General features: G+C 41.8%; 1 protein-coding gene across 2 annotated transcripts in view; it reads left to right on the top strand.

Moving 5' to 3' along the window:
• Positions 1-5,752: 5,752 nt before the first annotated feature.
• Positions 5,753-14,151, top strand: part of INO80C (INO80 complex subunit C) — a 37,099-nt gene continuing 28,700 nt past the window's right edge. The window contains exon 1 of one of the 2 annotated variants that reach the window (XM_086896841.1): positions 5,753-13,109. In XM_086896841.1, coding sequence (XP_086752967.1) covers positions 12,975-13,109 — 135 coding nt within the window. In that variant the 5' untranslated portion in view covers positions 5,753-12,974. The remainder of the gene's footprint in view (positions 13,110-14,151) is intronic. The other variant, XR_015288971.1, reaches the window with a different exon arrangement.

The raw sequence follows: 14,151 nt of genomic DNA, 5'->3' as shown, positions 1-14,151 counted from the left end.
ATATACATGTTCTGTCTTGTTTAAAATATGATTGTGTCTGGGTATGTGACTTCCAATCACATAATATTGAATTATCTTTACATTTACATTTAATTATTCAAATGCAATCTATCACTGCTGTATGACACATAGTATAATAAGAATTCTTAAGCTAAGAAAGTAAGGGGGCAGTTAAAAACAGGCTTTCATACAGGTTGCAACTTCATTCTCCTAAGATATCAGAGCTCCGACTTAGAGTTTCAGAAAAATATCATCTCCTTAAGTACATGAAGTAACTCCTCCTTCTGCAGGACTTCTGGCTCCTCTTATGGTCAATGGAGAGTTCTCCTCTGCTTTCAAGAGGAATCAGACCAGGCCTTTCTCCATCCAAACAGAAATCACACAGACAAGACTATGGTGTCCCTGCTGATGCAGGAGTAACATTTAAAGCAGTAGCCAGTTCATGATCACAAATAAGTGAAAAAAAGGTCAAACAAAACAAAATCCAAACCCAACCAAATCAAGCTTATTTCCTCTATGCTTCAGATGTAGCAAAATTCTCACTTTTGAACTCCATGTACAATTTTAAACAACCAGAATCACATGCAAGTGGGAAAGCAGATATTGATCACTGCTTTGGGACTAGGCAGGTTAACATTCTGGCAAAATTTAAGAATTTAAATCTTGTAATTACAAGGGATTATGATCTGCAGGAAAATCCTTGCCAGGCTGTTAAAACTAATTTCTGGTATTCATACTAAACTCCTACCAGGCTGGGTATTTTGTTTGTTTGAACAAAAATTTGGGATTTATGCAAACATTCCTGAAATACAATGAATTTGGATCTTTTCAAACAGGAGACTGAAAACTGCCAACCTGCCTACAAAATCATCATCACTTCATCAGTCAAAAATCACATCTCATACTGCTCTCATTTAATCAAAAGCAGGTATTCTTAAGTTAGTAAAAAGAAGTGGCTTATTGGCATTAGCTAACACCAACATTAAACAAATAAAAATAAGCTAATATCTCATTCAAAAATCATGGCAAGAGTGGAAAGGAAAAAAATTAATTGGAGTAGACTCTTTTTCTCCAAGATACATAAAATACCATCAATTTTCAACAAGCACTGGCAGAGCACATATTTAGAAAATCACTTAAGATTTCATCATGGCAAAAGCAAGATAGCATCAATATTTTAGATTCTGTAACATCTGTTTACAGTCAAGAATTTTTTCTGAAGTACTATAAATTGGCAATTGTTTATGTACAGTAATGGACTCAATTACTCCAACCCCAGATTATGCAATAAGCATATTCAGTAACTGAGATAATTAAGCGACACATATATACTCTGAGCTACAGCACAGCCTTGCCAGCATTAATTCTGCCAAATCAGAAGACATACACACATTGCAGTGTCATTTATTCGCACTTCATTTTTCAGTACTTTGTCCTTGACTGCTCGCTTCTGTAATGCTAATGTACCATTGCCTTGCAAATAATTAAAATTATGGTCTAACCACATGCAGTTTGAAGAAATTAATGTGTGACCTTCAACACTACACAGAAACACATACATGCTGGAAAACAAGGTTATGTAGCATTAGGAAAACCACTATACAAACTTACGCACATTATAAAAGTCAATAACCAGCCAAAATTTTAAGACACCTTTTGATTGCACAAAGATATGTGTTACATCCTTACATTACAGAAATGTTCTGTTGTTTCTTTTTTAAAGTGTCCCTCAAAGTCTTAGTTTAACCACCATAATTTATCTCCAGGCTTTAAATCTGTCAAAAATACTCTCCATTAATTTTTCATTCTTTTTTTTTTTTTTTTTTGTATGCCAAACACTTAAGTTGCTGATAGTTTGAAGTCCTAAACCTCCTTAAATTTACTAAATCTATGGCAGAACAAAACTGCTTCATATCACCAAACTCACATTTCTAACATCTCTTAGAACTTACTAATTAGGAGAGACTGAATGTCACTGCAGATTAATGCACCTCCTTTCAGTATGAGCACCTGAGTTGAATCTAATCTGCACAAAAATGACTAAAAATCAATCTAATCTGACAGCGGTGAAATTATTATGTATAATTATATGCATTCTCAGATCCTTAGCTGGAGAAGACAAATTCCTTGAAATACTTCAAGAAATGAATTTAAATATTTGTAGGGTTTATTTTGTTGTTTTGTTTTTTTAATAAAAATACATGCAGATAACATTTTTAATCATAAAAGATGAAAGGTGATCAAGACAATATCTTCTGTTCATATCAGCCCTCAATATTTGCTACAGGAAACAACATATTCCCATGCCAGAAGTGTGCTGGAGGAAGGAAGGAAGGAATTGGGGGAAGGGAAAAACCTTGAAAAGTACTCAGATGCATCATTTTTAATTACCTGAAAATATGCATTACATTTTTAATGATGGGCTCTTTTCCATTAAAGTGGTAGAGATCTTAGCTTGCTCATACAATGACATAATCAGCAACATTTCTTGTTGGCAAAGGGCTGTATATATCCACCCAATACAGGCAAGTAAATTCAGGCTTTTTACCAAATCCAGAGCAATGGACATGGCCAGTAGAGCATAACCCTGATTTGAGGCTACTTTTTCCTCTGTCAGTTTGCTGAGTGATATTCAACTACAAATTAGAAAATATAAAAGACAATACATCTATTTTTGTCAATAATCTAAGCAATAATACAACACCAAACAGTACTGAGGAAAAAAAACATAGTTTGTTTCAATAGGCATGATTAGTACTGAAAAGATTTAAATTGTTTTGCAAATTTTTATTGTACAACATGACATATGCAACAGCACTCAGTTAACAATGATCTTCATCAAAATCTCTCTTCAAGCAGTAAAATGCATCCATTTATAATGCCAATATTAAAACAAACCAAAAAAAAACCCAAAAAAAACAAATGATTAAATCGTTATAGTCTGAGCATTAAAAAGCACAGAATAGCCACGTGTCAGAATTTGAAACGTGACAGTGTGACTAAACCAACAAATTTGTGTTTGGTGAAGAGAACAGTTTCTCATATCTAAGATAATCACATTGTTACTACTGTCTTAATTTTATTCCCAAATGCACATGGGCAGTAGAAATCCAGATGATACAATCTATCACAATTTCCAGAAGGCTGAAGGAAGCTAAGGACCTACAAAAAAATAGTGAAGGCACTTGCACAGATGAAGAATTTCTCAAAACGAGAATAAAATCCCCTACAAGAGTTAGGGAAGTAAACAGTCCTCACAGAAATCCATCCTGGGAGTCATGCTGCTCATTGTATTTACAAGAAAGCCAGAAAAGGAGATGTATCAAGGTGGCAAAAGTTGCTGATGTCACTTCATTATTTAGGGTGGTGAAGGTGAGGGCTTATAATGAAGAGTCATACAGACCTTATATGACTTAGAAATTCAGCAATAATCCAGCATAGGAAATTAGCTAGAGATGAATGTCTAAAGACACACAGGAGAATAAAGCTTTCCAAATTTAAAATATACAATGAGCTGACCAGTATTACTCAGGAAGAGGGGCCTTGAGGTTAGGACAGCAGATTATGGAAACATAAGCTTAGTGCTCAGCAACAACATCACAAAAAGAAAAAAAAAAAACTTACTTGAAAAAGAATTGAGAATAAAACAAAGAACATCTCTTTGCTACCTACACTGCATCTTAACTTCTGTATTAATTTCATGCCCTCCATATAAAAGGATGTAGAGCTCAAAATGTTCCAAAGAGGGCAACAAGGGAAATCCAAGCATCATCTACCATATAATAAATAGCTATATAAGCTAGAACTTTTGAATCATAATGTTTAAGAATGAATAAGGTAAAGCTTGATAAAGTCTTTAGCTGCAACAGAGAGGATGGGTCTATAATGTTTGTCTAAAAAGAATGAGAGCAAGAAGCACCAAATGAAGCTAAAAGGGGGTCAAGTTCAAAACTAAGAGAAAGGTTTTCACACAGGTGATGGGAGCTGCAAGAGATTCGGGATGTGGAATACCATGAACACCAAAAGCTCAAACTTGTTCAAGGGGCACCAGATAAATTCAGGGAACTGGAATCTAACAAAAGCTACTAAATACACAGAAACCATCTACAGAAAAAGTATCATCTTGTGTAGTCGGCCTGTTTGTACAGTATTCCCTGTACATCTGCTTTCAGCTCCCACTGGGATGGTGCACTGGGTTAAACAGTCTGACCCCATCCAGCCAGTCCCACATTCTCACTGCTCTGTGTGAAAGCGCATGCCTTTAACAAATAACCATGGAACTGACAGAATCACTGAAAACAGAACTGCAAAAATTCTTGAGAGGTCATCTAATCTACTCTCATATCTCTGGGTAGAATCAGTTGTGCATGATCTTTTGTGGCAGATGTCTAACTTTTTTTTAAAAAAAAAAATCTTCAAAAGCAAGCTATTGTAGTGTGAAGCAGGCCTTCTCTGAAAAAAAGCTCTTTGTAATACAATGTGAATCTTCTTTGCTGCAAAGTTAATCCCTTTATTTCTTCATTGTTACAGACACAGAGAGAGATTGTCCCTCCCCTTCTTCAACGGTCTTTCACATTCTTGGGCTTATCTACCAAAACCTAGAAAGAAAACCCAAGCCCTCTCAAATTGTTGTCACCTTATCATTGAAAGAAAAAAAAAAGCACTGTTCCTTGAATATACCAAAATTCCTCTACATATTCCCACTTAAGTGCATCACAGAAAGTTACAAAACAGATTCTTCTAATAGGGACATTATTAATAAAAACAAAACAAAAAAAATATCACAGAACAAAGCAAAACAAAAACAAACAAAAAAACCCAAATCCAAATAAAATCCACTAACACAAAAATGTGTGAAGTCTGTTTGCTATATAAAGAATGGCCTATAGCACATAATAGAGTTCATCTACAGCAGGCACAGAGAACAGATCTTCCTTTCCTGCAGCAATCTCCTCCAGTCCCCTTCTCCTCCTTATCCTTATAGATAACCCAAATTCTCAGTCACACTTCATAGACCACACTCCCTAGACCTCAGAGGATCCTCTTCTCTTCAAAACAGGAAAGATTTGGAGAGAGCCCAGAGGTGTAATGCCCACAGCTAAACATAGCATTCCAATTGAGCCTAACCAAACTTTTGACAAGCGAAGGGAATACTGCGTGTGCCTTGCAGGCTTCCTGCTTGTGTGACGTGCGTGCAGGGCACTGCAATCCCGCTGATTCATAGCTAGCTCATAAATCACCCAGGCTCTGAAACGCCTTCTACTGCAATTGTTATCCACTCATTTTTACCCCAGCCCATGATTTATGTAGTTCAAATAATTTTCTTTTTTTTTTTTTTTTTCTTTCACACAGAACAGTTTCCACTAAAGAAGAGAGACAATCTTTTCAGGAATTTTAGCTTTGCACTGACACTAAGCACTATCAATTTGGTCAACTTCTTTTGGTCAGTTCACATGAACTGTAAGGATTTCCCAGGATCAACAGGTGAGACTTTTAAAATCATGGGCTGTAGAAATTTAAGTGTGAATTTGTGCTTGTCTGTGCTGATTTATTTACATATATATATATATATATATATATATATATATATATATATGTATATATATATATATGTATATATATATATATGTATATATATATATATATATGTATATGTGTATATATATATATATATATCTCTTTAAGAAGACCCAAAAAAAGAAACCCAGAAGCATTTTCTCTAAGTTCTAATCTTATGTTCCAACTGGGCTTCTCTTGAGTATCTGCACATTTAATCAGGGCTTTTTTGTCCATCCAATCATCTGTTTTGCACAGTAATAACTCAGAGCAAACATTGGGTGCAGTCTGAGTCGTTCAGCACGTGCCACAGTAGTTCATCCAGCACCTGAAATCCTAGCTAGAATATAGGGAAAAAAACAACTGAGACTGACAAACAACCACCAAAGTCAAGATGCCATCAAGCAGATGTCAGACCTTGGTTGAATTCTACGCCTTCACCTTTTCAGTTTTTTCCTTGAAAAAGAAAGTTGAGAATGAATAGTGAGAAAAGCAAGTAGCATCCACAGATTGCCCCCTAACAGTTAGAGACATTGCTGGCATTATTGACCTACTCAAATTTATATCCCAATTGCAATAAAAATACTTTAGGCTTAATGTACAGGCAAATGCAAAGTTACTACAGAATTAAGAGTGTTACAGCACTGTAAGACTTGCTGTAACAAGCAGAGATTCATGAGCTAATCCCTCTGAGCAATTTATTCAGTGACTTCAAACCCTGCTCTGGTAATGAATTCAATGGGACATTTTTATTTCTGTGAATTTATTCCTTAAAATTATTAATAAATTAATTATATAGCCATGCTCAGTCTCCAGATTGCTTGCAAACTAATAGCCATCCCACCAAGATTTTATGTTCATAAATCAGATTATTTATTCAGCTAATCCACATATTTTTAAGTCTACAAACCCACAGCATTTTCAAGGTGGTTACTACATTAAAGATTATGCAAATGAGTATCATGACATTTTTATCTTTCTCAGCTGAGCATTTCAGAAATCAAGAACTTGTTCACATGAATAACTGCAGAAAACATTCATCAGACTCTGAATGCAAACTGAATAGGAAAATTCTTAACCCATTTTCACTTTCAAAAAGATAAGATTAAATTTACTACAATAAACTAATTCATAAATCTTTTGAGACAGTACCTAAATATAAAAAAATATGGAATAATAATTAATTCTGTGGGATATACAGAATACAGGATTCCATTAACTTGCACAATGGCCAGTTTCTTCCTTTCATACTCTATGCAAACAGAATCATGCTTAAAATCAAGGTCAAATACTACATGCTATTTTTTTTTTTCCCCAGCATAAAACTCTGTTTTACCATAGTGAAATCTGTAATTCACAAAACTTTTTGGGTTGGATTTCCTTGCTTCACAGTATTTTGGTAAAACCTGCCAGGCATAGCATGAATACAATTTTTGGTCAGTAGTTCACACTTCAAGTAACAACACTGGCAAGTAACCACTGTGCTACCAACATAACTTTACTTAATTAGTAGCAAAAATGGAAGTAAAGTAAAACTAAACTGCAAACAGAACAGCACTTTGACTCTTACTCATTTCTGATGTGTCAAATTTGTCACACTATTTTAAATAAACTTTGAGAAGGGGAGGCTACTAGGAAAATGACAAAAGGCGTTTCTAAAGACCCTGCTTCTCTTTTTGTGTTACTAAGAATATAGAAATGGCTTCAGGAAGATTGCATTGTATGCTAGATATTTGAGGTGTGCAGTAAAAAGGCCTTTAATATTACCAAAGTAGTCTCCTTAATCCACAGTTCAAATACCTATTTTAAAGGCATTTGGCATTATATTTAAACAAAGCTACTGCAGCGCCTGCAGCTGCAAATTGAAGGGAACAAATGCAAATCACAAGAGTTCAAACTGCAGGCTCTGAAAAGTCATCAAAGGCTCCAAGTACTTTTAAAGAATAAGGTACAAAACACCACCAAGACCCCACAAGCCTACCCTGCAGGAACCCATTGCTTTTTACCTGACAGCAGTGAATATAAGGACTTCAATCCTTCCTTTTGCAGAGCCTCTTATGAAAATTCAAATGACACCCAGTAGACACATACACAACCAAAATGGGAAAAAAGTTGTTGTTTTTGTTTTTAATACAACTTTAATCTTTTTTAAGAATTAAAACCTTACAAATGATAGCACAAATTGCACCTGTGCAATGCTGCTAAAAACGCCTAAATTAACAGAAAATTGCCCGAGCATGTTGGAAATTGTAATAGTACAAATCATTATGTAACTATCACTAGGAGCTATTTCTTAACTCCCACAGCTTCCCATCTTCATTTCAACCTACTAATCAGTAAAAGGTTATCCCTACTTCAAAAAAAAAACAAAAACCAAAAAAAAGGGAGAAGCTATGTAAGAATTCTAAACTCTTCATCCTAATTCAGTGATATACAGAGGGATTATACATATTCTTTTGCATCATTTTAGCTACCTGATAATCTTACAAACTGCAATATAGCCAATGAGTAAAGCCACAATTTCATTTTTAATCCACTCATTTTTCTGTAGTACAGAAGTAAGAATAATAGGAATATTGGAAGCTAAACAGCCAGGAAGGATATAAGTTGGATACTGAGAAAGATTTAAGTTCAAAGCTTGAAATAAAATAAACACACAGTTACAGATACTAGCCTTTTCCTTTTGATGGAGCAGAGTACCCATGCATTTGGACTGAAAGCATCCAGCACGTTTCCTCCCAGGCAGCCTGAATGTGTCAGTCAGAAGGCCTCCCACCACAGGCAGCCACACCACTGGGCCAGCTTACCAGTAGGAAGAGAGTTGGCACAGCTCTCCACTTGCTGGGAAACTGTGCTTGGGGCTGGGGCAGGGAGCAGCTCTGACTCACACAGCTCCTGGGGACCTTGCTCTCTCCACTCTGCTTATCCTAACTCACACTAGATATTTCTTCTGGCTTTCCAAACATTTTTTTTTTTTTCCTCCCAGCACTTTCTTCCTCCATGAAAAAAATTTGAATCTTAAATTGTGAGGCACCCAGCATCCTTCACATGCCTCAAAAAGCTTCACACTGTAACTATCATGGTCAATTTTCATCCAGCCAAAAGGCTAAAAACCCCAAAAACCCAAACCAAACAAAAAAACCAAAACCCCACCTCACAAACATGGGATAGGAGCCTGAGGTCTTCACCCCTTATTCAGGAGATTCTTGCATTTTGGCCCAAATATTACTAAAAAAAGTAACAGGGGCCTTTCCAGCTCCTTAAGACTATTACAAACAGGCAGGTTGGTGACTTTTCACATCAAAAAGCATGCAGAGTTCTTGCTAAGCTGTATTTCATTTTCTTATTAGCAAGGTAGCATATACAAATATACCTTGTAGTACCAGTAAGGGAAAGGTATTCAACTCAAGCCACATTCAAAATTAATAGCAGGAAGAGCCTTGCTGTACCAAGCCAGGTTCGGATTTGCAATTTGCACTTGTTCAAATGAGCCTTTATCTGTATCACAAAGCGACTGCTTATTTAAGTGTGTAACATAAACCCAGCAAGATACATATGACATTTATTCAGCAGCAAAACACCTCTTCATTTTCAGAAGGGCTGGTTGAAGACAGCCACTCAAAGAAGTGGGGAGAATGTATTATGCAACTCCACAACCCTTGTCTCATCCCTACTTTTATTACTCATCCCCCACAGACACCGTCACTGTTTACATTGCCATTGGTCCTATTTCTCTAAGAGTTATGGGTGTTTCAGGATTTTAAGTGAGGTGGATTGAGAACTGGCTCAACATCAGATGCCAGAGGGTCACAATCAGTGGCACAGGGTCCACTTGGAGGCTTGTCACTTGCGGTGTCCTCCAAGGTTCAGTACCTGGCCCAGCACTGTTTAACTTGTTCATCAATGACTCAGATGAAGGGGCAGGGGCCTCCTCAGCAAGTTCCCTGATGAAACAAAGCTGTGAGGAGTGGCCAATACCCCAGAGGGCTGTGCAGCCCTTCAGAGGGACCTCAGCAGGGTGGAGAGATGGGCAGAGGCACTGTCTGAAACCCAATGAAGACAAATGCAGGGTCCTGCAGCTGGGGAGGAATAACCACAGGCACCAGTACAGGCTGGGGGCTGAGCTGCTGGAAAACAGCTCTGGGGAGAAGGACCTGGGGGTTCAGGCAGACGACAAGCTGTCCATAAGTGAGCTCTCCATGAGCCATGGCCAAGAAAGCCAGAAAGATCCTGAGGTGCACATTAGGAAGAGCACTGTCAGCAGGTCAAGGGAGGTGATCCTGACCTTCTACTCAGTCCTACTGAGGCTGCCTCTGAGGTGCTGTGTCCAGTTCTTGGCTCCTCAGTACAAGAGAAACATGGAGCTCCTGGAGCAGGTCAACATCTCATGAGGAAAGGCTGAGGGAATTTGGCCTGTCCAGCCTTGAGAAGAGACAACTCAGAGTCCTTCCAAGGACTAAAGATCCGCATGAAGCTGTGTGGAACAGGAAAGGTATGTTCTTCACGTCCCCTTATCGTCACCCAGATTGTGGTGCTGTGTTGAAAATCTTGGCAGCAAAAGTGTTTCTCTGCTGGCTTCTTTCTCTACTTGAGAACTCTGTGCAAAGCTTGGACTCTACAAAACAGAAAGAGGGGAGCTGAGGGCAACTGAAAGGGGACCTCATGAATGTTTGTCAGTATCTGAAGGGAGGGTGACAGGAAGATGGCTCCAGGCTCTGCTCAGTGGTGCTGAACAATAGGACAAGAGGTAACAGTGACAAACTGATACCCAGGAAGTTCCTCCTGAATATAAGGAAGAACTGTACAGGTGACTGAGCACTGGAACAGGGTGCCCAGAGAGGCTGTGGGGTCTCCCTCACTGGGGACACTCAAGAACTGTCCAGACACAACCCTATGCCATGTTTCTGGGATGACCCTGTTTGAGCAGGGAGGTTGGACTAGATGACCCACTGTGGTCCCTTCAGCCTGACCCATCCTGTGATTTGGTACAGCATTTGGTACTGTGTAAAATTCCATTGTACTTATTATTGCTGCAATACACATGGGCCTTGTGATTTTTCAGTAAACCAATTGATATTGGTAGAGATAAGAAAATGCTTGGCTAAGCGCTATTCAAAAACTTTCACTGATGCAGCACGTTAAGTCTCTGCATGATTCACTTGCATTAAAGATGTTCCTCAGTAAAAACATCCCAGTGATAAGGTATGCTTCCTATTTAATTGGGCATGCCTGGGAGCTGAGCACACAGCATGTGCGTGGGAAAGGGATGGGACCCAGCCCTGGGAACAAGAAAAGGCTGACTAAGACAAGATCCATGTTTTGAGCACACAGCAAAGCAGATCTGGCTTTATCAAGGGACACAACTCCCCTGCGATTCCCAGTGCCCCTGCTAATTCCACACTTAGGCCACCATTTTGAGCATGCTGCCAACTGAAGCGAGAAGAAACACGAACTGCAGAGCACACACAAGCCTGAAACACTCACTAAGGGCAAATGCAATCCAGTTTACCAGTTGGCTTTGTGGTGCTGCTGGCAGCCTGTGTACTCAGACAGAAAGACAGCAACTACAGTGGGGAAGGAGAATATGGGGACTTGGATGTTTCTACAAGGCCCTGCTTATGCCCCTGCAAAGCAAATCTTATCCTGCTTTTCTGCTACATACACAGGTGCCTGGAACAGAGCCTGGAAGTCCAGGCTTTTGTCTTCAACTCTCTTTCAGGCCACCTTCAAAGTTTTTGTTTTTACACAGCACTGCCTGGCACCCCCACTGTGCCCAAGCTCAGTCCTCATTACAGCACCGTCTATAAATGCGACCTAATTTTTATGCCTGAATATCAGCTTCTTGGACCTCTGCCGCTCCGCAAGGCATGTGTTGGGACAGGATCTCATGCAGCTGCAGCTGGAAACCTGGCAGACTGGCACTACATAGAAGTAGCTCAAACAAACATGGCAATAAGTTGACCAGCATGTTGAATGCAGGTGCATGCAAGCACAAAGCTCAGAATTTTCTCAGTCATTAAGCAGTTTAAGAACTGTGTGACATCACCTCATCACCAACCAGTTCTCTGGGGCATGGTGTGAAACAGCACGAACAGTAAGAGGACTGTGAAAACGCTTCAGAGTACAGTCCAAATCCCCTCAAATCTGTTCTGGTATGTCTCTCCAGTGCAAAATTATTCCAGATTCCAAGAAGAGGAAAAATCACTGGACCAGGCTACTAGCCATGCCAAAACATTGTAGAAGCAACCAAATCTTTAGCAGTACAAATTACCCAGACAGGCATCAGTATCAGGCAGCTGTAGCTATAGTCTGAAATTTTTAATGCTAACTATAATAATTTTGAAAGGTTACAGAATCATAGAATTGTCAAGGTTGGAAGAGATCTTTAATACCATTAAGTCCAACTGTCAGCCAGGCATCATCTCTGTAACCCCTAAACCACATCACCCAGTGCCAGATTCAAGCACTTCTTAAACATCTCCAGGGATGGTGACTCCACCACCTCCCTGGGATGCCTATTCCAATGTCTGACCACCCTAACAGTGGATTTTTTTCTTCTAATAGCTAATCTCAATCTCCCGTCTCATCTTAAAGCCATTTCCTCGGGTCCTCTCGCTGCAGTCATGGTGGAAGAGACAGATCCCATCTCACTACAGCCTCCTTTCAGGGACTTATTGCAGCTCAGCGTGGCCGATCACATTGAGCGCTGGCTCCGCTTGTCAAAGTTCACCATCTGAGAGCTGAAGGGAGCAGTTAAATCCCCCTGGATTTAATCGAGGCAGCTGGAAAAAACTGGACACATCTGAGATTTGCACACCATTCTCATCTTATGAGTGCCTTTCACATAAACTTTATTGCTCCTTACTCAGGCTTAAGACAGGCCCTCAGGCACAGCGCAGTGTTTACATGGAGCACACAGTGCTTCAGCGCTGGCACCGGGTGGGGAGAGGGTCCCATGTCCCAAACTACGGCCTCTGTTCAGCCGCTCCCGCTGCCTTCTGTGGCTCACCTCCTGCTGCAAAGGCCTTTGTGCTAGAAATTGCTCAGACCCAGCACCTTTTCCAGTCCAGCTCACCCTCTACTATGAGAAACCCCACACCTCGACGCACTTCGCTATCTCCCACGCACACGGGCTACCCCGGGGCCGAGGCTGCCACCGCAGCCAGGTCTCTGAGCAGGGGCCCGCGACAGCGCAGGGCAACGAGGAGCCGGCAAAGCTGCTTTCTACGAGACTCGCCCCAGGCGCGGCCGCTCCGAGCTCGAAGCCTCACAAGCGCCGGACAAGCCCCACTCGCCCTCAGCCTCCCCGACCAGGCCCGGCCGGGGGTGACAGCCGCGCCGCCCCCACTGCGCATGCGCGGCCGCAGCACCGCCACAGTTGCTGGGAGGGGAAGCGCTCCCGGCCCGGGCGCGGCGGCATGGCGACTGTGGTCCCCGCCGCCGCCTCGTCTCCCGCCGGCGCCGCATCCCGCAGCAAGAAGCGCCCGGCGAGCCCGGGCACCGGCGGCGGCCCCGCCAAGAAAAAGAAGGCGACGGCGCCTGGCGGCTCGCAGGTAATGGTGAGAGGCGGGCGGCCAGCGCGCATGCGCGGTAGCGACCTTCCTTTCCCCGCCCTTTCCCGCCGTGGTGGAGCGTGGTCCACAGCCCCCTCCCGCCGGGACTGTCCCAGCTCCCGGTACCCGCGGGTATCCCGGGACACGCCTCCACCTCCCAGCCTCCTCCTCATCCTCTCCCGTCCCGCCCGCGGCCGCGCTGGAAGCTGCTGAGCCCGCTGCGGTGTCCCTGGGGCCGGCGGGGCCCTGCAGAGGTCGAGGCTCTCGGGCCTTCCTTCATGCCACTGTAGCGTGAAGGTTATGTCCCCTCCCCTCCATGTGCACAGCTGGACCGGTGCTGTCATTCTGCCCCCTTCCCCGGCCGGGTGTGCGGCCGGATGAGGCAAATCTTAACCGGGATGCCAGGGAAGTTGCATTTGTGATCACCAGATACCGTGTGTGGTGACACAGGTGTGTGGTGACGCAGGTGTGTGGTGACACAGGTGTGTGTGACACTTCCTGACCAAGTCGTCCCGCAGCTCACTGTTCCCTGCGCCCGCCTCCAGTGGCAGGTCTGTACTTGAGGTTGTGCCGCGCCTGAGCTCCGTGTGTACCCCCAGATTCACAAATCTCTGACCCTGCGTGATGCTGATTTTAGTGTGGGGCAGCTGAGCTATGGAGGAGGAGGGGCTAGTGCTGGACAGAGCACAATTCGGCAGCTGCTGGATCTGCTGTGTGCAGTGTACATGGCCTTCTCTCGGTTGGACTTAGTGGATAGAACATTTACACGTGAAATGAAGATGTAACCTCAGAGCCTGAGTTTTGAGGAAAGGTTCAATCAGGGAGGGAGAAGTGCTATTAATGTCACTTTATCGTGAACTCCAACCCTCAATCCCAGTGGGTTTTGCAGCCTCATTTTCTGCATTGTGTGACACCAGCACCCATCCCCAATTGATGTTATATGCCTCTTGGTGATGAGGTGTATATCACACCATTGTAGAAATAAGCAATCACTCAAACCATTCTGTTTTTCATCTGCTTCTCAATGATGAGATGGCATCTC

Source organism: Cyanistes caeruleus, chromosome 1 (genome assembly GCF_971803275.1).
Source record: "Cyanistes caeruleus chromosome 1, bCyaCae1.hap1.1, whole genome shotgun sequence".
In the NCBI taxonomy this organism is placed as follows: Eukaryota; Metazoa; Chordata; class Aves; order Passeriformes; family Paridae; genus Cyanistes; species Cyanistes caeruleus.
This window is presented reverse-complemented; position numbering and strand designations above follow the sequence as displayed.